This window comes from Ahaetulla prasina, chromosome 5, assembly GCF_028640845.1.
Source record: "Ahaetulla prasina isolate Xishuangbanna chromosome 5, ASM2864084v1, whole genome shotgun sequence".
Taxonomy (NCBI): Eukaryota; Metazoa; Chordata; class Lepidosauria; order Squamata; family Colubridae; genus Ahaetulla; species Ahaetulla prasina.
In genome coordinates, this window is record NC_080543.1 from 27,185,648 (window position 1) to 27,210,983 (window position 25,336).

The 25,336-nt window shown below is 37.9% G+C and overlaps 1 protein-coding gene across 1 annotated transcript in view; it reads right to left on the reverse strand.

The window, feature by feature from the left end:
* Positions 1–25,336, reverse strand: part of ATP8A2 (ATPase phospholipid transporting 8A2) — a gene marked incomplete at its 5' end in the record, with an annotated part of 398,725 nt that overhangs the window by 317,678 nt on the left and 55,711 nt on the right. The window contains 11 exons of the mRNA XM_058185167.1: positions 5,412–5,551; positions 8,272–8,356; positions 10,289–10,358; positions 13,900–13,949; positions 15,402–15,484; positions 16,367–16,472; positions 18,236–18,311; positions 19,149–19,193; positions 21,145–21,233; positions 22,785–22,862; positions 23,585–23,712. Of these exons, the coding sequence (XP_058041150.1) occupies positions 5,412–5,551; positions 8,272–8,356; positions 10,289–10,358; positions 13,900–13,949; positions 15,402–15,484; positions 16,367–16,472; positions 18,236–18,311; positions 19,149–19,193; positions 21,145–21,233; positions 22,785–22,862; positions 23,585–23,712 (950 nt within the window). The remainder of the gene's footprint in view (positions 1–5,411; positions 5,552–8,271; positions 8,357–10,288; positions 10,359–13,899; positions 13,950–15,401; positions 15,485–16,366; positions 16,473–18,235; positions 18,312–19,148; positions 19,194–21,144; positions 21,234–22,784; positions 22,863–23,584; positions 23,713–25,336) is intronic.

The window sequence follows — 25,336 nt, forward strand, 5'->3', positions numbered from 1 at the left end:
AACTGGGAATGGGCAATAACAAGGCAGTTGCTAAATAAAGACTATCTGATTTTCCTAAGGAAAGAACATATAAAGCAGATTTGGGCCCAGCATAATATCTGACACTGCACAATGCAGTTTTATTTTTTGAAATGTGAATGCCACAGTTGTTAAGCAAGCCCATTGTTCGCTAGGGGCTGGTTTTTGGAAATAAATGCTAAAAAAAACTGGAAATAAATGCTGGTTTCTGGAAAAACCATTATAAATTGTGGTCCCGTGACTGTGGTGCACTGCAAACAGCTGTAAATGCAGGGTGGTTGCCAAGCAGGCAATATATGGTCACATGACCATGGGGAGGGTGGCCTTTGAAATTTCAAAACTGAGTTCTAAATAGCTTTTGGGGAATGTATTGTAAGTTCAAACGATTGCTAAGTGAATGGTTGTAAGTCAAGGACAACCTATATTGTAGAATGAAACCTGGTATGAGATAAATATATAGTTTCCCAGTTTCGCTAACTAGTAGCATTAACCCTCAATTCTTTTTTAATCATCCCATGCTATTTGCCTTGATTTTAAAGTAAATGACTTAGCCACAATAATCTGGAGAACAGCTCCTTCCTTTTGGAATATGGACAACATGATTTTTACAGGGCCACTGTCTGTATTCACCAACATTAGTGTAATTTATTTGTCTTCTATTGCCCATTGAGTATTTAAAAATGGGGAAAAGTTGCCATATTAAATAGAAAAGCTACATTATGAGTGTGTAAGTATTCCTAAAACAAAGAAAAATAAAACGTTCAGGCACAAGGAGAGACAAGGCTCTTCCTGCGGTGCAGCACCATTAAACATTTACTATATAAGAGAGCACTCAGATCAATAAGAGATTGATATAAAAGATTGATACCACATAACAAAACTCATTGCAGTAGCTACAGAGATGGCCTCTTAAAGAAATCCAGGAAAAATATGGGCTGCATTGATGTGGTTTGCTCTAAAAAAAGTGTTTAAACATTTATAAAATGAGTATTACATGGACCATTTCTTCATCCATCAGCCTCATTATCAATTTCAGCCTTTCTGGCCCCCAAAGTTTAAGAGAGTTAACATCTGTGGAGACCTAATGGCTTGAGACATATCATGTCTATTGCATTGCTTCCCTCCAATAATCTTTTCTGTTTCGCATTTTAAATAAAGTCTCAGTCCAGACAAAGTCCATTTTCAACAAGGTTTATTTCACCGCTGGCTTGAATAATATATGTAGGAATGAGCTAAGCTGCATTTCAAGATATCTTTTGCCCAGAGGCAAACACTAGTTTTAAAGGGCTGCAAATGTAATGAGTAACTATAACTTTCTTCAACATTTTGTTTCTTTTGTCTCCCTATTATATTTTTCTGTCACACTAATTTTGCAACTTTATGAAATCTGGAACAGCAAAGACAATAGATGAATTCAAGGCTATGATTGTAAGGATGGAAAGCGAACTTGGTCACTTTGTCTTTATGCATTTCTTGCTTTTGTACTTTCTGAATCAATGTGCCAACTGATGCGCAAATATTTTGATATTTGCAATTTGAAGAATTTTGTAGTTTTCTAGTTAAATATGGACATTTCAGGGAAAGGGTCACATCAATATATGTATTTTGTGAATATAAAATGAACTTCACATTTATATAAACCAGATTAAAATAAATGTGCATAATATTAGAAAAAGTGCACACAGTATGCATATTGGGAAAACCTGCATAGAAATATGTATAAATTTACGGTATGTGTTTAATATGTCAAACTGTTTCAAAAGCTGAATGAATGAATGAATGATGGAGAAAGCTAAGTTTGACAAATTTATATTTTTCTAACAAGGAAGTCTCAGTTATATCTTATTCAGAAAAGCAGGACTGGATAACATATGCTTATTTTTAACTCTGAAATTTCCCAAACTTTCCCATTTCATATATTCTGAAATAGATTTTGTTTGGCTACAGAACGGCCCACATTGATACTTGAGAAGAGCAATAATAAATCAATAAGCAAATATTTAGAGCGCTACAAATAATTAAATAAACTAGTATTTACCTTCTGTGGCAAAATATTCAAGATGACATAGAGTTTGCTCCATGTACTTTGAGTCTTTGGATAATCTCTCAAAAATGACGTTATCCTGTCAACAAAAAAGGTATATGCATAATTGCCATAATGATGCCTGCATTCCTTTTTTTAGAGATATATTCTGTCCATCTATAAGGGATAAAATTAATAAGGCACAGACCAGTATTATTCAATCTAACACAATCTTTGCCTAAATATGGAATTAAATGTCTCTAATTCTTAAGATCAGGAAAAGAAGTGGGGCATGCAGGCGCGTTAAGCGATGCCCACTACCTGGGGCGACCGAAGACCCCACTCCGGGGACACCCATCCTACTTATTGACTCGTTGGACTCTGGCCCAGTCACATCTAAGGAAGTGGCTCGGGCATCATACGGGACATTGTGTTAAGGACTGTACTCGGTTGGGTACAGAGAGGGTGGCCGCTGCGCGGGCGAAGGTTCAAGAATTTGTTAAAAGCGAGATGAGCTCTCGGCTCAAGGGGTGCCTGTTATGGGGTGATCGTGTAATAATTCCTGAAAAGTTAAGGGAAAGGTATTGGACCTCCTCCACGAGGTCACCCAGGGATCGTAAGGATGAAGGGTTAGCTAGAAGCTATGTATGGTGGCCACTCATGGACGCAGAGATTGCTGAGAGGGTAGGGAAATGCCAGGCTTGCCAAGTCAGACCTCTACCCCCAACGGCCCCAGTCAGAGAATGGGAAAAGCCCCAAGGGCCCTGGTCAAGAATCCACATTGATTTTGCTGGCCCTTTCACGGCCAAACATTCCTAGTGGTTGTGGATGCATTTTCCAAATGGTTGGAGATCATACTCATGAAATCCACTACGGCCGAAGCAGTAATGTCGCAACCCTGCGCCACCTATTCGCAACTCACGGGTTGCGGACACTCTGGTGTCCGACAATGAGCCTCAATTCACGGCAGCCCAGTTTGAAGAATACCTGGCAGAGGAAGGCATCCGACATGCCTCTCTGCGCCTTTCCACCCTGCGTCGAATGGCCTTGCAGGCGTTCCGTCCGGGCGCTAAGGAGGCATTGTCAGGCTCAAGCCAGGTGACTGGCAAACAAAATAGACTTTTCCTAGCCATCCAGCACAGAACCCCAAGCACGGCCACGGGAAAAGCCCAGCCGAATTGCTAATGGGACGGAAACTCCGGTGCCCACTGGACCGTTTGAATCCCATTACACACCAGAGGGTTACAAGGAAAACTAGAAAGACCAGGAAATGAGCATAGGCGACCGGTGTGGGCTCGAAACTATGGGGACGGCCCTAGTTGGCTCACAGGACAAATAATTAAAGTAACTGGCCCAAAATCATCGTGGTAGAGCTACCCGACAACAGAGTGTGGGCGCCACATAGATCAGTTAAGAAGCGAATAACTGACCAAACCGAACCAAAGAAACATATCATGACCAATACCAATTTGAATTCCACAGCCAACAATGACCGGGAGGCGCAAGACTTAGCTGAGGTCCCAGAGTTCCAGCGACGCCATCAGGTTCGAGGAAGCGGCAGGAAATTGAAAAAAGTAATCCAAGGCGGATGGCCAAGAAAAGAGTCGGCCAATAATCCGAGCCCGTTGGCCCAGAGAAAGTGCTGGGAGGAGAAAACAGCCCCTCCGACCAGCTCAAAACACCACCCAGAACTGAACCGCGCAGGTCAGAAAGGACTAGGAGAGGCAGGTTATTTGCGTGACTACGTCGAAAAATAACATGTAAATATTTATGTAAATAGAGGCAAGTGTTTTCTGGGAGGGAGGAGTGTTATGTATTAGTGTTGTACCTTTAACTACTGATATTGTTGCATTCTGGATGATTGCATATGCTGATGCAATAAGAGTGCAGCAATACTCACACATACTTTTTACTCATTGTTGGTCAGATTTTGTTTATCTTCTGCCAATTGTATTATGTTTGCCATTTCATCTCGCACAAAATGCAAGGGATTCTCCAGTTTTCATGCCTGTATGATTTAATCAATACACGAGAATCCCCAAACAACCCAAGCTCCTTCTGGGTCCATTACTTCTCTGTGGCAAACCAACTGAACAAATCCTGTGATGAAAGGCAGCCCTAAAGAACTCCAACTAGAAGTGGCTGTCCGTGATAGAGAAATTATAATAACAACCCATCCAGGGGTGAAATCTAAAAATTTTCCCTACCGGTTCTGTGGGCGTGGCTTAATTGGTGGGTGTGGCTTGGTGGTCAGGTGACTGAATGGGCATGGTCAATAATAATAAATAATAAAAATAATAAAGTATACAAAACTTGGGTGGCATCGGTCTACCTTCTTAAAAAATAGAGGCACCGGTCTACTAGCTGCCTACAGCGCTGATCAGTTGTAGTGCGGCCCTTTGAAGTGCCGCGGCAGTCATTTAAGGGCATTTGCAGCTATATCACCCCTGAGCGCTTCAGGGACAGAGAAGAGGAACAGCGAGGCATGGGCAGTGGGGGGGAGGGATTTTTGCTACCGGTTCTCCAAACTACCTGCTCCCATTGCTACCGGATCGCGCGATCCAGTCCGAACCGGGAGCATTTTAGCCCTGAACCCATCCCCAATTCCAGATAGCATCACAACTGTCTGAGATTTTTTTTAAAAAAAAAAAACCCAGCTCTTCTTCCTTGTGAGTTAGACATTCAACAGCCAGCATCAGGTCCATGGTTGCCATGATAGTCTTGAACTTTTGAGTCATTTATGACTCTTCTCACACCCAGGGATGGCAGACTAAAGTCACCCAAGACCACCATCAACCCAGCCACATCATCCAGCAACTCATGTAGAGAGAAACAGCTGCTCAGCAGAAAGCTGGCAAAGTAGCAATAGTTGATTCCAAATCTAACTTCACAAGCAATTGTATATTTTACAAATGCAGAGGAGCTTCCAAATGACCAACGCTACTCCCCTAAAACCTGAAGGACTCATTTTATTTACTGGCCTCCCCAGGCCCCAGTAATATATTATTAAATCATATATGATTTAATGAGGCAGATCTGAGACTAACCCCGCTATGAATAGCAGCAACTGAAGATTGGGGCCACCTAAGGCATGGCTCCTATGACACAAGCAAAGTCCAAGCTCCAATCAGCTGTATGCAGTGACTAGCAACTGATTTAATAAATGGATAATAGTCAACTGGCTCCTAATAAACAGCATTTTGGAGATACTTTTCTCCAAGTATTTCTCAAGATACTTTTCTCCTTAGCTGTGTAAAACCTAGATTGGAATAGTACCCCATTTTAACTCTTTCTTTCCCAGGCATAATTGTACAACATCTGAATAAAGGAGGGAGTACAAATTTAAAGGAGCAAAATTATGTTTATTAACCTTCTCAATTATCTCATAACACTCTTCCAACTTTTGAGTTCTGTCTTTCAAATTTGTGCTGGCTTCATTATATACGTCCAGCCATTCCTGATAAGCGTTTTCTGATAGGTCTGCATATGCGATGCACAAAGTCCTCAAACCTAGAAAAGGAAATACAGAAGTTCAACCCAAACATCTAGAGAGGTTAGGAATTTGGCTTAAACTAGAGACAGAAAAGCAATTATCAAGTAAATGAACAAACTTGATGTACCCGAAAACCTCAAACTGCCTTCCCACACAGAAGCTGATTTTCAAAATTATTAGAGTAATACATTTGAGATTATAAATTGTACACTCAAATGTATTTGGTGCAAAAAAAATAAATCCCCAAGGAATATAGGCAGTCCTTGTTTAGCAATCACAATTGGGGCTGACAACTCAGTTGTTAAGTTTCACTAAGTGAAACCACAACTGTGCTTATGAACTTAATTTGACTTTCCTTTGCTTTACCGACCTGCTAAGGCATGGTGTCAAACTCATTGAAGGCCACATCAGGGTTGTGTTTGACCTTGGGGGGGATGGGTGGGCATGGCCAGCTCTATGTCACTTGTGTCAGGGGTGCCTATGGTGGCCCGAACGCTCTGCCAGTGAAAACGGAGCTCACTGACAGAGGCACTGTGGGCTGATACTTTGCTGTTTCCAGGGCAGCCCTGTGGACCAGATCTAAGCACCCTGTGCCTTGAGTTTGACACCCCTGTGCTAAAGTTATAAATGCAAGGGCTTGATGCTTTTTTTCATCCCCTGGGTAACTGTGAATGGGCAATAACAAGGCAGTTGCTAAATAAAGACTGTCTGATTTTCCTAAGGAAAGAACATATAAAGCAGATTTGGGCCCAGCATAATATCTGACACTGCACAATGCAGTTTTATTTTTTGAAATGTGAATGCCACAGTTGTTAAGCAAGCCCATTGTTCGCTAGGGGCTGGTTTTTGGAAATAAATGCTAAAAAAAACGGGAAATAAATGCTGATTTCTGGCAAGACCTTTATAAATTGTGGTCCGGTGACTGTGGTGCACTGCAAACAGCTGTAAATGCAGGGTGGTTGCCAAGCAGGCAATATATGGTCACATGACCATGGGGAGGGTGGCCTTTGAAATTTCAAAACTGAGTTCTAAATAGCTTTTGGGGAATGTATTGTAAGTTCAAACGATTGCTAAGTGAATGGTTGTAAGTCAAGGACAACCTATATTGTAGAATGAAACCTGGTATGAGATAAATATATAGTTTCCCAGTTTCGCTAACTAGTAGCATTAACCCTCAATTCTTTTTTAATCATCCCATGCTATTTGCCTTGATTTTAAAGTAAATGACTTAGCCACAATAATCTGGAGAACAGCTCCTTCCTTTTGGAATATGGACAACATGATTTTTACAGGGCCACTGTCTGTATTCACCAACATTAGTGTAATTTATTTGTCTTCTATTGCCCATTGAGTATTAAAAAATGGGGAAAAGTTGCCATATTAAATAGAAAAGCTACATTATGAGTGTGTAAGTGTTCCTAAAACAAAGAAAAATAAAATGTTCAGGCACAAGGAGAGACAAGGCTCTTCCTGCGGTGCAGCACCATTAAACATTTACTATATAAGAGAGCACTCAGATCAATAAGAGATTGATATAAAAGATTGATACCACATAACAAAACTCATTGCAGTAGCTACAGAGATGGCCTCTTAAAGAAATCCAGGAAAAATATGGGCTGCATTGATGTGGTTTGCTCTAAAAAGTGTTTAAACATTTATAAAATGAGTATTACATGGACCATTTCTTCATCCATCAGCCTCATTATCAATTTCAGCCTTTCTGGCCCCCAAAGTTTAAGAGAGTTAACATCTGTGGAGACCTAATGGCTTGAGACATATCATGTCTATTGCATTGCTTCCCTCCAATAATCTTTTCTGTTTCGCATTTTAAATAAAGTCTCAGTCCAGACAAAGTCCATTTTCAACAAGGTTTATTTCACCGCTGGCTTGAATAATATATGTAGGAATGAGCTAAGCTGCATTTCAAGATATCTTTTGCCCAGAGGCAAACACTAGTTTTAAAGGGCTGCAAATGTAATGAGTAACTATAACTTTCTTCAACATTTTGTTTCTTTTGTCTCCCTATTATATTTTTCTGTCACACTAATTTTGCAACTTTATGAAATCTGGAATAGCAAAGACAATAGATGAATTCAAGGCTATGATTGTAAGGATGGAAAGTGAACTTGGTCACTTTGTCTTTATGCATTTCTTGCTTTTGTACTTTCTGAATCAATGTGCCAACTGATGCGCAAATATTTTGATATTTGCAATTTGAAGAATTTTGTAGTTTTCTAGTTAAATATGGACATTTCAGGGAAAGGGTCACATCAATATATGTATTTTGTGAATATAAAATGAACTTCACATTTATATAAACCAGATTAAAATAAATGTGCATAATATTAGGAAAAGTGCACACAGTATGCATATTGGGAAAACCTGCATAGAAATATGTATAAATTTACGGTATGTGTTTAATATGTCAAACTGTTTCAAAAGCTGAATGAATGAATGAATGAATGAATGAATGAATGAATGATGGAGAAAGCTAAGTTTGACAAATTTATATTTTTCTAACAAGGAAGTCTCAGTTATATCTTATTCAGAAAAGCAGGACTGGATAACATATGCTTATTTTTAACTCTGAAATTTCCCAAACTTTCCCATTTCATATATTCTGAAATAGATTTTGTTTGGCTACAGAACGGCCCACATTGATACTTGAGAAGAGCAATAATAAATCAATAAGCAAATATTTAGAGCGCTACAAATAATTAAATAAACTAGTATTTACCTTCTGTGGCAAAATATTCAAGATGACATAGAGTTTGCTCCATGTACTTTGAGTCTTTGGATAATCTCTCAAAAATGACGTTATCCTGTCAACAAAAAAGGTATATGCATAATTGCCATAATGATGCCTGCATTCCTTTTTTTAGAGATATATTCTGTCCATCTATAAGGGATAAAATTAATAAGGCACAGACCAGTATTATTCAATCTAACACAATCTTTGCCTAAATATGAATTAAATGTCTCTAATTCTTAAGATCAGGAAAAGAACAACCAGGAATCTATTAACTCAAAGTATAGGAAGAAAAAGGCCTAAGATTTAAAACTTGAACTGACATATTAATATAAGATTAGAGTCTTCTGTTGTGAAGTAGCTATAACTTTTTTTTCTTATATGCAACAAAACAACTTATCTAGCCATGCTGTGACTGTGAAGTTTGTTCTCTGGGTACTAACTAGCTGCAAAGTTGAGTTTCTGCAGAGTCACAATTTACCACCAATGTCAGAAAAGTCTGACATTATCCACAATAGCGAAGGTGGTTCAGATTTTTAATATGTCAAACAATGTGAAAATTGTTCTTCATTGTAAGGAAGTAGTAGCTCTTATGGATAATGATAAACTATGAATACATAGAATAGAATAGAATAGAATAGAATAGAATAGAATAGAATAGAATAGAATAGAATAGAATAGAATAGAATAGAATAGAATAGAATTTTATTGGCCAATTATGATTGGACACACAAGGATCTTGGTGCATACGCTCTCAGGGTACATAAAAGAAAAGATACATTCATCAAGAATCATAAGGTACAACACTTAATGATAATCATAGGGTACAAATAAACAATCAGGAAACAATATCAATATAAATCGTAAGGATGCAATCAACAAAACTACATTGTCCAATCTGTAGGAATGGAGATATAATATGACTTATGACCACAATTGAGCCCAAAATTTCTCTTGTTAAATGAGACATCTGTTGAGTTTTGCTCTATTTTATGACCTTTTTTTTTTTAAATTTGAATTTATATCCCGCCCTTCTCCGAAGACTCAGGGCGGCTTACATTGTGTAAGGCAATAGTCTCATCCATTTGTATATTATATACAAAGTCAACTTGTATTGCCCCCCCAACAATCTGGGTCCTCATTTTACCTACCTTATAAAGGATGGAAGGCTGAGTCAACCTTGGGCCTGGTGGGACTCGAACCTGCAGTAATTGTAATTGCAGGCAGCTGTGTTAATAACAGACTGCATTAGCCTGTTGAACCACAAGAGGCCACAGTTTCTTGCCACAGTTCTTAAGTGAATCACTGCAGGTGTTAATTTAATAGCACAACTGTTAAGTGAATCAAGTTTCCCTGTTGACTTTGCTTGTCAGAAAGTCACAAAAGAGGATCATATGACCCTGGGACACTGCAACTGTCATAAATATGAGCCAGTTGCCAAGCATTTAGAATTTTGATCACTTGACCATGGGGATGCTGCAATGATTGTATGTCTGAAAAATAGTCATAAGTCACTTTTTTCAGTGCCATTGTAACTTCAAACAGTCACTAAATGAATGGTTGTAAGTTGAAGATTACTTGTACAATGTTTTTCCAAATCATTAATTGATACTGCGTAGGCCAGGGGTCCTCAACCTATGATCCACGGACCCCTGGGGGCTGTGATGTCATCACAGAGGGTCTGCAAATCCTTCAAGAAACATTATAATTTGAATCTTGAATTAAGTCTTAGTGGTCCATGGCCACAAAAGATATTTAAAGAGGGTGCGTGGTGAAGAAAAGGTTGAGAACCACTGACTTTTAAGCCATTTTCCCCACTTAGTTCGTTCCAGATATTTTGATCCTAATGTCCCAAAGTTCTAAACTATACGGCTATTAAATTTTTTGAGACATAAAGAATGCACAATTTTCCATAGCAGTACAAGTACTATTGTCATTAATATTTACACATGCCAAAGAATATGGGCTGCCACACAATTATTTTGTGAATAGGTAGGATACTTACAGCTCCTTTACAATACAAACGTAGTTGACCATCTGGAGTCCGAACAATTACAGACATTCTCTTTCGATTACTGGGAATAAGATGAACATTCATTGTAATTTTTAGAAGTTGTTGTTGCTAATGATTATTAAAGTAGCCATTAAGCAGTGGAAGATATTTATGGAATCATTTTGCCAGTATTTCATAAACACAAAGTGACAGTAATTTAGTCTGAGATTTGAGTAAGGTTTAGTTGATAATGTCACAAAAAAGCAGTAAAGTAGGTTTAGGAATTTCCAAAGTTGTAATAGTCTCAAAGTATCTGTAAAATATGTTGGGGAAGGTTGATCTAGTGACCAGCTTCACAGTATACCAAACTATGATTTAGTTTATTTAATAATGGTTTAGCCTGTTGTGTAAAGCCAGTCTTTGAGTCAGCCCTCCTGGAAAACCAGGCAGAAAATACAACGGATGAGCTACATATATTTAATAATAATAATAATAATAATAATAATAATAATAATAATAATAATAATAATAATAATAATAATAATAATAATAATAATAATAATAATAATAATATTTTAATTTTTATACCGCCCTTCTCCTGAAGGACTCAGGGCGGTTAACAGCCAGATAAAATACAATACAATACGATACAATAAAACCAATTAAAAAACTTATTCAATATGGCCAATAATTTAATTATAAAATACATAATTTAAAACCCCATTTAAAATCCAATTTAAAAACCCATTTTATGCCATTGTATGGCTAGATTAACAGAATCTTGCAAGTCTGAAGATAGAAACTTTCCACTGCCATTTTTAACTGTCAGATCAGTTAAGAGTGGATTCTTCCTAAGTTTCTCTGTCTGGCAATTAAGCCAGTCTTCTTATCTTGTGTGATCATTTCCTAGACAACGTCTCCTTCCCTCATCCCCCAAAGTCATCCACGCATTCCATTACATGTGATTTATAAACCATGGTTTGTAAATACTTAATATGTATGTACCTAGCCAACTATGATTTATTTTTTAAAAAAATCTACACCATATATTATCTGTAATGTCAGCCTGAATGAAAGATAAGTAGGTAGGTAGGTAGGTAGGTAGGTAGGTAGGTAGATGATAGATAGATAGATAGATAGATAGATAGATAGATAGATAGATAGATAGATAGATTTGTTTATTTATTGGGGCCTTTGGTTTAAACTTGGACAAGTCTTGGCAGTTTTCTTAGTAGGGTTTTTCAGAAGTGGTTTGCCATTGCCTTCTTTCTCGGGTTTAAAGTGAATGACTGATCCAAGATCATCCAGTTGGCTTTGTGCCTAAGGTGGGACTAGAACTCATGGTCTCCTAGTTTCTAGCCTGATGCCTTAACAACCACACCAACTTGCTTTCAGATATCTAGCATAGTAGAGTATACCACAGCACAGTGTGTGTGTGTGTGTGTGTGTGTGTGTGTGTGTGTGTGTGTAGCTTAACTGCAGTGTAAACAGTTCTTGTATCTAGTTTTAGGAATGTACTTTTTAAATTAAACCACAGCAGGCATACTGCAACTTTTTGGAGTGGGACTTGAAGAAAGAAAATTAAAACTGAAAACTAAATCAAAATATCTCTAATTTTGTACAGGTAAAACTGTATCAAGAATGAGTTGAGATTCAGAAAGAAGGAAAACCCATATTTTAGAATTATTATAGTATAACTATGTGATGCGTCAACCATGTTTAGCACACCATTAACACTTTAGTACATAAAAAGGGAGTGACCTATAATCTTCAAAAGGTATTGGCATTTCAACTCAGTTATATGCCATATTTTCAGCACCTGCCCTGTATTTTTTTATACACTGTATTTTTTACAAGTTATTCTTTTTGTGGACAACACTATTTCATTCAAAATCACGTACCTCAAGTTGCCATGCAGCTAAGTCATATTTGACAGCATTGAACTATAAGCATCAGAGATGCTGTGTTGTGTCTGCACCCCACGAGCCGGGCCTGCTGCCAGAAAGTGACTTGGGCAGTAAGGGGGAAGGGCTGTCAGGACTTACCTCGGGAGCACTGGCTTGCCTGGCTCAGCTCCAGGAGCCAGAAACAGGCCAGTTGGAAGAGATAACGAGGCCTCCATCCCCTGACTCTCCCCCCCGCCGGCCACGCCTGCAGACCCAGCTGACGGCAATCAGGCTTGGTTTCGTAGGTAGGAGAGGAGGGAACAATAGAAGCAAGGGTGGGGCAGGCCTAGGAAGTGCTGAGTCATGGAGCCACACCCCACAGGATATAAAAGGCAGCCAGAGCTGCTGTGTCTCTTTGTAACAGGCAAATCCTGTTGTCGGTTTTATTATGCCTGTACACCGCCCTGAGCCCTGAGTCCTTCGGGAGAAGGGCGGTATAAAAATCAAATAAAATAAATAAATAAATAAATAAATAAATAAATCCACTGATTAAGAGCTGAAGTTTGTTTCTAGGTGACTCACCAGCGTTGTGGAAGATAACGGAGGCTCTTGGCAGACGCTAGCTATTCTGCTGCCAGAGCTGATAGTGACAGCTAATTAAGCCATCATTCAGACAGAGGCGAGGGAGGACAGAACATGCTGAAGTTTACGATTTATTGGATATTTCTGCCCTGCTTCCCAAGATTGATACAGTGGAAAGTGAAAGAGGAATATTTTCAAAGGTTTCTGATACTGCCTCAATCAAATTATCAACCCTTTTTCCACTTATCTATCCCCCTTTTTCTTTTCCCCTCTTTTGAGAAAGAAAGAAGGGGAAAGATTTGTCATGGGATTTCCAACATGAAATGTAGGTCAATATTTAGATTTACCCAACTGGCATGAGGAACAGAACAAGATTTTGCCGTGTATGGAACATCTGTCTCTAATTGCTGTAAAAATCAGAATTACTAAGAAACATCAGGAATACCCTAGAACCATATTTCCAGCAACTGTATTCATCATTTATAGCTATTCTAAAAAAGTAAGTAATATTGGAAGACGGGAAAGAGAAAATTGTTTCTATGCTATTAATTTGTTCTGAAATTCTCCAAGTGAAGTTCAGTAAGACTGACAGGCCAGTTATTTGTAGTAAGAAAATACCGTATATATTTGCATATAAGCCAAACCTCGTTTTTTTAACCAAAATACCGTGGAAAACGAGCCACCTGTGGATAAGACAACCTGCATTTTTCATGAAGTTTTGGTTAAAAAATTGACGGCTGGCTTATTCACGGAAGGGCTGATATGCAAGTATTATTTGTTTATTTATGCATGAAATGTGGGTCTTATATTTTTTAAAAGTATTGCTATATATGTTCGCAGATAAGTCAATCTGCAGATAAGACAAAGATTTGTTCTCAGTTCTATTACTTCTTTAATATTAACTATCACCTATTAGTTCTCAGTTCTGTCTATGAAAGGTAAATAATCCATTAATAGAGGTCAGGTAGGACCCAACCCACTGAAACCAGATGCAGCTTATATTGTAGCCCTTCAAAGATTTCAAACCAAATACAATTCCAGTGAAATATAAACTCAATAAATGAAATGAAACAAAGAAAATTTCTTTTAATTGCAGGACATTCCTAAGTGTTTCCCTCCTTTTATTTCTTGCAATTGCCATTAAAAACCAATTACCTTGAAAATTCCAATACGTTAAGGATCTCAAATGTCTCTTCTTTTCCTAGCTGGGATCACAACAGAATAAGACACACTTTAGTAAAAGAAAAACTAAAAATACACAAAGAACTGGAAAGAAAGAATTGTTTTCAAATATCCATATTAAAAAAAATATATGTGAAAATAGCTCCCTCTGCTGGGCACAACCATGTATATTCTTAAGAACATACCAAAAGGAATATTTTCTGTATCTCAACATATCGCCATGCCAGAATTAAAAATGCTGCATTAAAAATTCCTTAAAATTTCTTAAACATTTTGTTCCTCCAGTAAGATGGTTATAATTGTCTATCTTTTTCTCAGTGCATCTAAAAACTTCTTCCACTTTTCTCTTGGGTTGTGTTTTTGGGATGTTTTTATTGTCAATGGTGGCTCAGGGTTTGCACTGTTTTCTGTTTAATCCTCACTGGCTGCCCAGTTAGTAAAAGCCCCAGAGAAAATAAAATTCCCCCAAGATACTTTTCATCTGGATTTTATGAGAACCTGAGAGGCTACTATTGGAGAGACTACAAACAATCCAAGGCAGGATATCCATGTACTGTATGCACTTGGCCATTTTAAAATTAATTAATATGACATTTGGAAGAAATGCTCAAGAAACATGCACATAAAAAGGCAGGGAGTGCTGCGGGTCCCATCCCCGAGGGAGATACACTGGTGGGACCCAGAAGAATGGCCTTCTCCATGGTGGCTCCCTCTCTCTGGATCATTCCTCCAGAGATTAGAACGGTCCCCACTCTAATTCTCTTCCAGAAGGCGCTGATGACCTGGTTCTGCCAGCGGGCCTCATGTGATCGGCTGTCACTGGGGCAGGAGGTGGGGGGTGATTTTATTACATTAATTTATTTGGTTTTTAAAAATTAGTTTTACTGTTTTTAAATGTGGTTTTTATATTCTATAAGCCGCCTTAAGTCGCCATGGGCGAATATGCGGCAACATAAATTTAATAAATAAATAAATAAAATAAATAAATTTAATAAATAAATAATAAATGAAAAAATGAAAAAATAAAATAAAATAAAATAAAATAAAATAAAATAATGATTCAAGAGCAGTCTTCTGAGCATGCCAGAAGCACAATTTGGTAAGATTTCATTCTTTCAACTTCTCATCTTACAACCAGCAAGGTTAAAAAGAGTTTTCCATTCTGACAAAGAATTTTTTTTTGATTAGCCAACTAATCAGGCTTTTTTGCCAATTAATCAGTTTAGATCAGTATTTTCTCAACTGTGGCAATGTTAGGATGTGTGGACTTCAATTCCCAGAATTGCCCCAGAATACCCCAGCCAGCTGAGGAATTTTGGGAGTTGAAGTTGCCACAGTTGAGAAACACTGAAATAAATGGATCTTCTTGGGGATATCTTGCCCTGTTTGCCCAATTTCTCTGCAATATTCCCAGGACAGTCTTATAGAATACTTTGGGAATGATCTCGCAATACTTCCTTCCCACATACTCTTACCGCATCAATGATGACAGAACGTGGTGTCCTCCCAGTGAAAACATAGCCAAGTTTTTTTGCTCCTTTGACTAAAGCTCCTTCATCTGAGAAGAGAAAGTGCTTGCCATTACAATAGAGTTGGATTCTTAAAAAAAATAAAAAGACAATGCAGATGTGCCTTTATGAAAACATCCCCCAATTCCCCAAACAGCTGCAGAAGATCTCCAAACTGCTCAGGAGCCCACTCCGTTCAGAGGTTCTTCAACAGAAATCTGTCAGACTGACGTGGGGCCAGGGCAATCAGGGAGTGAGGTGCGGACTCCAGAGCCATCAGAGACTGACAGTAGTGAGGCAGAGGAACATTAGGAGCCTGTTTCTAATGCACGCATGAGAAGAGCTGCCAGAAGGCAAGAGCAGCTCAAGCAAAGAGGACGACTCGGGAGTAGGGCCAAGAGATGATTGGCCCCTCCCATAAGGCTTAAAACAGACCAGCAACGGCATTTGGGCTTTGCCAGAAAACAATGTTGATAGCTTCGTCTTCTTGCATTTATTTTTGTATTGGTGTCTTCTGAACGTTCGCCAAGAAAGGCCTTGGGCAGTTTGCCTAATTGGATCAAGGTTGGTGATAGGACTGAGGAATTTGTGTTGGGAGGAATTTGCTTTATATGCTGAGAATGAAGTAATTCTGTGCTGTTCGAATAAAGTTTGTTTGTTTTTTCAATGACTGAGTTTCCTACTACCTACTTGGGCCTGGGTCACAACAGGCAACTTTAAAACTTGTGGACTTCAACTCCCAGAATTCTGTTGAAGTCCACAAGTCTTAAAGTTGCCAAGGTTGGAGACCCCTGCTCTAGATCGTATATGCATGAATGTGGGTACAGTAAATATAAATTCAACACAATCTGTCCTGTGTCCTAGATAAGATTCCCTCCGTCCCTTGTCCTTTTCAATGGCTCTTTGTTTCAGCGAAAGGGTCAGCAACTAACCTGGAGAGGAGGCCTGGTAGATGATGGTGTTTTCATGTCTTTCTGGAACAACAGTGTGACACACAGCCAGCAGAGTGAGGAATTCTTTGATGTGCATAGCTGTGGGCTGAAATGCAAGGGCCATGTTAGTCCAATGAATATGACTTGTGACATTGTGGGGAAAAAAAAGTTCAATTTTCTGTTAAAGGCAGAGAGCAAATAAAATGGATGGATGCTACTTCACCTCGGTTATTTTTCAAAACGATAATTACATTATACAAGCTTATTGGATTTTAGCCAAGTAAAATCCAATAAGCTGTATAATATAATTATCTAAGGTAATAAGGTAAGAACAGCTTTGCCAGGTGAGATCAATCATCCTCTTTGTGTCTTGCCTTCTCTTGCCGTCATTGTTCATATGACAAGAATATCATCTATCCTCCTGATACATGCCCTCGGAACAAGCTTGGTCTGCTAACACAAAGCAATCTACTTTTCCCAGCAAAGCCAGGCCTGGAGAGACATCCCATAATTTCCCCACATTACAGTTAAATCAATTATTTAGTTTGCTTTTGTCTATGTTCGTAATTTACAATAGATTCCATCCACCCAATTTTCTGAGAACAATGAGGGCAATTTTATCACATCAGCTCTTCTACAAAGCTGCTATTCACCCTTTGATGGACAATCAGCAGTGATGCCCTATTTATTTTACTGCTGAATATTAAACCAAATGGTTTAAACCATTATCTCAGAGTTATCTCTAAATACCAGCCATGGAAAGAGGGATGGATGGAAGATTCACTCATATGGAAATCATCCCCTCCCCAAAAAAAGTGATGGGTCACATGGTTTCTCTCTAAGCTATCCAATAAGCACATTAGTGCAACACGCTAATCCTGGCTTAAGGCAAATCACAGTTATAGTACTTACACCGAGAGAAGGCATTAGGTTATATAGCAAATCACAGCCAAATGCAATTTGCTGGCCACCATCTCTATCAGCCAAAATCCCTGTCATACGCATCTGATCTTTTCCCCTTTTCCCCACTCTCTTGATTTTTTAAATTTCATTTCCCTGCATACTGTACTAAGGAAAGTGAAAACAAAGGAACATGGAAAAATGCCATTGCTGAGGCCAGAGAAGAACCATTCATGGCCATTCAGATTCTTGTTTCTAAGTCTGGAAACCAGAAGGAGAAGCTAATAGCTTTACTTCAAGGTAGAAGATACAAATGCCATGGCCAAGGTAAACTGAGCTATTGTAAACTAAGAGTGTAGTTGTGGTAAAAGTATTGTCAATTAACCACAAGTTAACCTATGATTCCCAATTAGTACATATTGCACTAGGGAGAACCATGCCATAGTTTAGAGTGTGATGTGATCTAGATCAGGGGGGTCAAACTCAAGGCCCATGGGCTCGATCTAGAAGCAGCTCTGGAAGCAGAGAAGGACCAGCCTGCGGTGCCTCTGCCAGCGAAAACGGACTCTCAATTTCCATTTTCGGTTGGGATGGCTTCCTGCAACACTTTGCCAGTGAAAACAGAGATTGGAAGGGCTGCGTGAGGCCCTTCGGAGCTCCGTTTTCACTGGCAGAGCCGAAAAAAGAAATTGAGAGTCTGTTTTCACTGGCAGAGCACTCGGGCCACCTGACACGAGTGATGTCAAGCTGGCCACGCCCATCCTGGCCACCCCCGTCCACCCCCCCAAGGTCAAATACTGAATGGACACATCAATGAAACTGAGTTTGACACACCTGATCTAGATCATAGAGGAAGGCTATTGAGGCCACAAATGAATAATTCATAACCAAGTATTTTATGAACGGGTCAATGACTACAATAAAGATTCTAGCAATAATTCATGGGAAAATTCTGAAGAAAGGCCTTACATGATCAGCCTCGATGTTCTGCAGCAGTCTTGGATCATCAAATTCACAAGATTCACTAATAGGAGGCGGAAGCTGGCTAAGAATATAATAAAAAGGGTGATAAGATTCCTGAACAGGTGCATTTCTATTAAATACATATAGTATGGCATTGTAAACTATCAATCCAACAATCAAATACAGATAGTCCTCTACATATGACGACAATTGAGCCCAAAATGTCCATTGTTAAGTGAAACATTTCTTAAGTGAATTTTGCCTTATTTTACGACATTACTGGCCACAGTTATTAAGTGAATCACTGCAGTTGATAAGTTAGTATTCTGATTTGTTAAGTGAATCTGGCTTCCCACATTGACTTTGCTTGTCAGAAAGTTGCAAAACTTCGAACGATTAGTAAATAAACTGTTGTAAGTCGAGGACTACCTGTACCAGATACATTTATCTGTTTTTTTTTAATCAAAAGAGTAATTACAATGATAATCAAACTTTCCTAATGATACAGTCTTTTGTTTTCAGAGTTATCTCCTCTTTCATTCCCCAGCATATTTCATTGCGTTTATTTTGTTTCTTTATCGACTTTGCTTTCCAGTTAGGTTGAACCCAAACCTCTATTTTTATTTTATTCATTTTATTAAGAAAATTTATACGGCCACCCAACTCACTCTTAGCCAGCATGGATTCTGAGAATTGAAATGTAACACACCAGAAGTCCTTAAGCCAGGGGAGGTTATCATAAAAGAATACAATTTCTTTTTCTTCTCCAGGGTCCCTCTTGTATATACTGTATGTTTTCCTATTGTTCAACTTCCCAAAAACCCCAAGAGTACCTTTCCCAAAAGTGCTTAAACTTGAGCCATCTTACAGGCCTACAATTACAACAATTACACATTACCAGTACCCAATATTTATTTACCTGAAATCTTCTGATGAACATTCTCTTGCCAGTTCTGGGAAGTGACTAAAGAGGGGGGAAAAATGAAATACAACTGATGGTATGCCTATCCCGATTAGAAGGAAGCTACTGCTTAATAAATGATATTTTACTCTCCAAAGATGTTTCTTCCATGCAAATACAAGGGAATCAATTTTGGGCATGCATACAACATCCTATAGAATCAAACCTTTGCTGCTGCCTAGAAATTGGACTAACGTTACAATTCTGTGCCTACTGGCTACAATTAATGCGACTTCCTTCTTGAAAATTGCTCAGAATTTCAGCTACAACATACAGTAGGTAGTTCTCGACTTACTATCACAATAAAGACTAGAAAATTTATCATTAATCAATGCAGTCAATAAGTAGCAGAATAACAGTGTTGGAAGGGACCTTGGAGGTCTTCTAGTCCAACCCTCTGCTCAGGCAGGAAGCCCTATACCATTTTAGATAAATGGTTGTCCAATCTCTTCTTTAAAACTTCCAGTATTGGAGCATTCACAACTTCTGGAGGCAAGTTGTTCCACTGATTAATTGTTCTAACTGTCAGGAAATTTCTCCTTAGTTCCAGGTTCCTTCTCTCCTTAGTTTCCATCCATTGTATCTTGCCTGCCTTCAGGTGCTTTGGAAAATAAGTTGAATCCCTCTTCTTTGTCCCTTAGATATCAGAACACTACTTTGTCACCCTAGTCCTTCTTTTCATTAAACTACCCATACCCAATTCCAGCAACTGGTCTTTATATGTTTTAGCTTCTATCCCGTAATCATCTTTGTTGCTGTTCTGTGCAATCTTTCTAAGTCTCAACATCTTTTTTACATTGTGGCAACCAAAGCTGAATCTATCCCTCTCTTTATGCAGCCTAGAACTGTGTTGGCTATGTTGGCAGCTTCAGCACACTGCTGGCTCATGTTTAAGTGATTGTTCACTAGGACTCCAAGATCCCTCTCACAGTCACCACTATTGAGCAAAGTGCCACATATACTATACCTGTGCAGAGGCGAGGCATCATGAAGTCGTACCTGATTTTACAAACATTTTTGCCAGGATTGTTAATTGAACTACAGTGGTCATTAAGACACCATGTAACCACAATTTGATATTCTCCCTGCTGGATTCCTTTGGCTGTGCTTGTTGTAAACTGGCTGGGGGTGTTGCAAATGGTGATCATGGGATGCTGCAACTATCATACATGAGTAATGAGTGCCCAAATCACAATCATGTGTCCCCCTGAATGCTGTGATGGTCAAAAGTGAGTGTACCATTTTTAAGTCACTTTTTTTCAACACCATTTTGTAATTTTGAATGTTTGCTTAAAAAAACAAGTGTAAATTGAGAACTACCTATAATACATCCAGGAGAATAGAGGGGAGTTAAGATTCTGAAAATGCAGGAGTAACATCGACTCTCTACCTGGTGTTGCACAATACATTAGCTAAAAACATGACCCTATTACTACACAGTGTCATAGTATGCGAACAAACCTAGTGGTACATTTCACTTTTGTGTGTCATGTCAACTCAAATTGATTAATTTAGAAAACAATGAAGGCAAGTGTTAAGCTATTGTATTTATGTGACCAAAGTAGTCTCTGCTGTCTATTTTTGCATAACTAACAAAGGAAAAGCATTCCTATGCAATCATATTTTATATGCATTATATTGCTTCAAACTGTATTCTTTATTTGTACTTCCACCTAACAATACACTCAGGTTAATAATTTTGGAACCTCTGAGGCCATTAGATATCTTAATTTCAGCAAATGGTGAAATGGTATTGTTCTTTGCTGGGGGTAGGTAGATTTTGCTACTTTAAAGTATTAAATTGTTGATCTACCTCCAAAATTAACAATGTTGTAAGTAAAATGAAAACTACTAGAAAAGTATAGTTACAATCCCACACACACAATGTAAGACAATATCAATCTAATAAAAACTATCCTTAAGCTTATACAGCAAATAGAAACATGGTACATACCCATATGTTACTCCAGCAATACTACATTTCTTAAAATTCATAATATTGCATGTTAAGGTGCCTGTTTTATCAGAGAATAGATACTTAACCTAGGAGACAAATGATATATACTATTATGAACAAAACAAAATAGAGAATCTTTGAGAAAACTGGAAATTAAAGCTGTATCATCAAATGTTCATTGGAGCCCTATCTGAGATACGTGGACAAACATACAATGAGGCCTTGATTGATTTAATTGCTCTTTAACACACTTTTCCAAACAGGTCTTTCAGGTTTGTCAAGTATCCAAATCTCATAGTTCCCTGACCAGATTGGCCGATTCTGGGAAATGCCATCAACACATATCAATATATTCCAGATACATGTTGGGAAAGACTAGTTTTTCAGCTAAATGTGCACCTAAGTTACCTATTACAAAATGTACAGCAACTTATCTCAGTATACAAGAGCTCAGTATACAACTGTACAGAAGTGAGTCAGAAACTTGACTTGTAGCACCAGAGGCAGGATGATACATAGATTTTTAACTAAATATACAGTCTAATGAATAAGAACAAGCCTCCCTTGTTAGGTTGCTGAATGAGAGTCAGGAAAAACCCAGGTTTAAAATTAACCCCCAGCAGTCTTTTTCTCACAGGAATTATGTGTGAATTACAGCAAAATCAATTATTCAAACAGTTTTTGTCTATGTTCGCAACCTTGAATTTTGCTTCAAATTTATCAAAGAAGATAAAAATAAAATAATGTAAATGCATTACTTTTGTGAAATGAATAACTGGTGTGAGAAATCATATAGTTTCCCTGAAAAACGCCACAGGAAAAATTAAAAGGCACTGATAGAATGAGGTCTTGTTCTGATAAAGACTAAGCTTTGGACAAAGAATCTTAAGTAGGCTTAAGTTCAACTACTGTTTTATAATCAGTATTTTTATTTATTTATTTATTTTGTCAAGTACATGTTAGATATATATAAGTATAAGTATGAATTGAATACATAAAATGAATACAATTAAAGGGAACATTAGGACAGGGACAGTAGGCACGCTTAGTAGTGTCATTAGTTTACCAAACTACATGAAAACAAACCCAATTCTCATTAGATAAATGCCTACTGGAATATGTGATGTAGAAAGGGACTAGGTATGGTTCAATCACATAACTGGCATGGGCAGAGGTGGGTTTCAGCAGGTTCTGACCAGTTCTGGAGAACCGGTAGCGGAAATTTTGAGTAGTTTGGAGAACCTGTAGTAAAAATTCTGACTGGCCCCACCCCATCTATTCTCTGCCTCCTAAATCCCAGCTGATCGGGAGGAAATGGAGATTTTGCAGTAACCTTACCCTGGATTGGGAAGGGAATGGAGATTTTATAGTATCCTTCCCCTGCCACGCCCAAATTTAAAAAAAATTGAAACCCACCACTGGGCATGGGGCAATAATATGGATTGATGAAAAGTTTAGTCCAATAAGAACTGGAAAGTAACAGATTTCTCCACTCTTATTACAAGCTCTGACTGGATCATCTTACAGATTGCCATTAAAAATTAGATGACTATAGATTCATCTCAAACTGATTCATGGACTAAATATATGAAATGAACAGACCCTTTTTGTTACGGTGTTACATCCCATATCCTTACCTGGCCAAGCTCCTCATTAAGATTTGAAGTTCTGGCCATTGCAGGTGTATCGGTTTCAGTATAATACATATCTATGTCCTGAAAACAAGCAAAAAAACCACAATCATTGTATGCTAATTTTATATTTTTCTGTTTATAATATGTACTACATTATAATTATTTTTTTAAACTTAGTCATTTATAAAAGAAAAAAAAGCAAACGAAGAAGCAAAAAGGCAAAAATAATTGGTACAAGAATACAGTAAGTGAACAAAGGGGATACCAAGATGGTACTCAGTGTATCTTTGATTAAAAAGTAGAAAACATTGAAATCTCTTTTAATCAAAATCCCTGAAACAAAGACATACTTCCTGACACCAAACTGTACCATAGATTGTGATGGGTCAAATTACACATTTGTTTCTTTCACAACATTTGAATGACTATGATTGTTTGGTTATTTCAATCAAGATTGGAATCATTTTAGTGCAATTTCTGCGTATTTTAACCAGTTTCAACCTGGTCCAGTGAACTATAATTAGCAGGAGAGACAGAAAGCTGCCTGCCCCAGGCTCTTAAATTCAAGAAATCTGTATTTATTTTGCAAATGAAGGGCTTTGTTGTTAACCCAAAAAACCTATATTTATTTTTACTTATTAAAAATCCTACTTCAGACTCTCCTTCCAATTTAAGAATCACATTGGATAGGGAGATATAAGTGCCACATTTTTTACGTATTTTACTACTATTAGAAGTCTAATAACTTAATATTCATTTGTCTCTCATTGTTGTGCTGTTAAATTAAGTTTAATTGTACATACCCAATTTATAAAAAGAGCCTGAGTAAACTTCACAACTTCCAGAGTCACCAGTAGACTGATGGGAATGAGGTTGTTGTACAAGATTATAAAGGTGAGCAGATTATATCCAAAATTAGTAGATCGGACTTCTGTGGGCCAAAACAGACACAGGCAGAGGAACAAGTTAGAGAAAGAGAAGATATATTGATATGTGCAATCCCAAAGAAGTGAAACACACCAACTGGGAAACTGTGCTATCAATTCAGGTAACAAAAAGGAATATTAAGAAACAAGATTTCTGAAATTACAAAGCTTTCACTATTGACCCTGCATGGAATGAACAATTCCATGTGAAGCTTTTTAATACATTGCTATTAAGATGTAAAATACTTATATCTAATATTGGTATACTTATATCTAATATAATTAGATATTATATAATACTTATAAATACTTATACTAATATACTTATATCTAATATTGGTATATTGCAGTCAGGGCTGAACCATCTGTTAGTTACTTGAATTAGCAGATCAACCATGAAGACAACTAAAACAGGGGAGAATATGGAGTGTATATCTCATTTCTGATTCAGTTCATCCTGAGATTCAGTTGTGTTCATGTTGATACAATATATGGGAGTGGACTTCTAAAATACTTTGAAAACCGGTCCAAAAATATTTGGGGGGGGAAAAAATCAGAGAAAATCAAAATTAAGCTCAGAGAGAACAGTGGCACCGTAAAAAATTACAGTTTGTACCAACATTAGGGAGTTGTATTAACCAACAAACACCATTGTATGTAGAGATTTGAAAGGGGAAGAATGGTGAGAGCATTCTGAAATGCTAATCCATTCTTTTAAGGTGGCCAATTACACACCCAAAGAGATATAATATGCTTGGGTACTTTTATACGTAAATTGATGCTTTGGGTGCTTTTAAGTAGAAAACTGAAATAAAATATTATCAATGCATACTGTATTTGGAAAGAATTACTGTAATCTGAATAGTAAGGAAAGGGTCTTCTCAGTCAGCTGCCCAGGTATAATCCACTGATGGAGTATTATAAAGCTTGTGTTATTTTCTCATTTTGAACCAAACAGAGGCCTTCACTTAAAGGATGTCTTGAAACAAGTTCTACTCTTTGGTTTTTTTTAAAAAAGGTACCTAGTACCTCCCACCCTTACAACCATTTTTCACTCAAAAGATAAACCAATATCACTCCATTATATATCACATTATATCATATTATATATGATATATCAGAGAAGATCCTTCACCACTACTAATGATACTCAAATGATGCCTGTTTCTACAGATATTTCAATATTCAGCACAGATGCCTGCAACTTCAAAAGATTCAGAAAACATTTGTCTGAAATGGTATCCGGTCAAAATGGTATTGAGCAGGGGGTTGGTCTAGAAGACCTCCAAGGTCCCTTCCAACTCTGTTATTCTACTTCAGGGGTATCAAACTGGCGGCCCAGAGGCAGATGCGTCACGCACGGGCCACGCCCACCCCAATTCTGCAAAGGAGAAAAACATCGCAAAACGTCACATGACGGCGACGTGACACCGCGAGTTTGATACCCGTGTTCTACATCATGCAAAAAGTTTCAAACTTACACGTAGGCCACCACTCTGCTTTATGAAGCTTTTCTCCTGCAGAGGAGAAAACTACATCTGGTTATCTGCAGAGGATGATGCAACTTGAGGAATTTCATGGGTTGTTTGATCTTTTCCAACTCACAAAATGTCTTTATGAAGTGGCTTA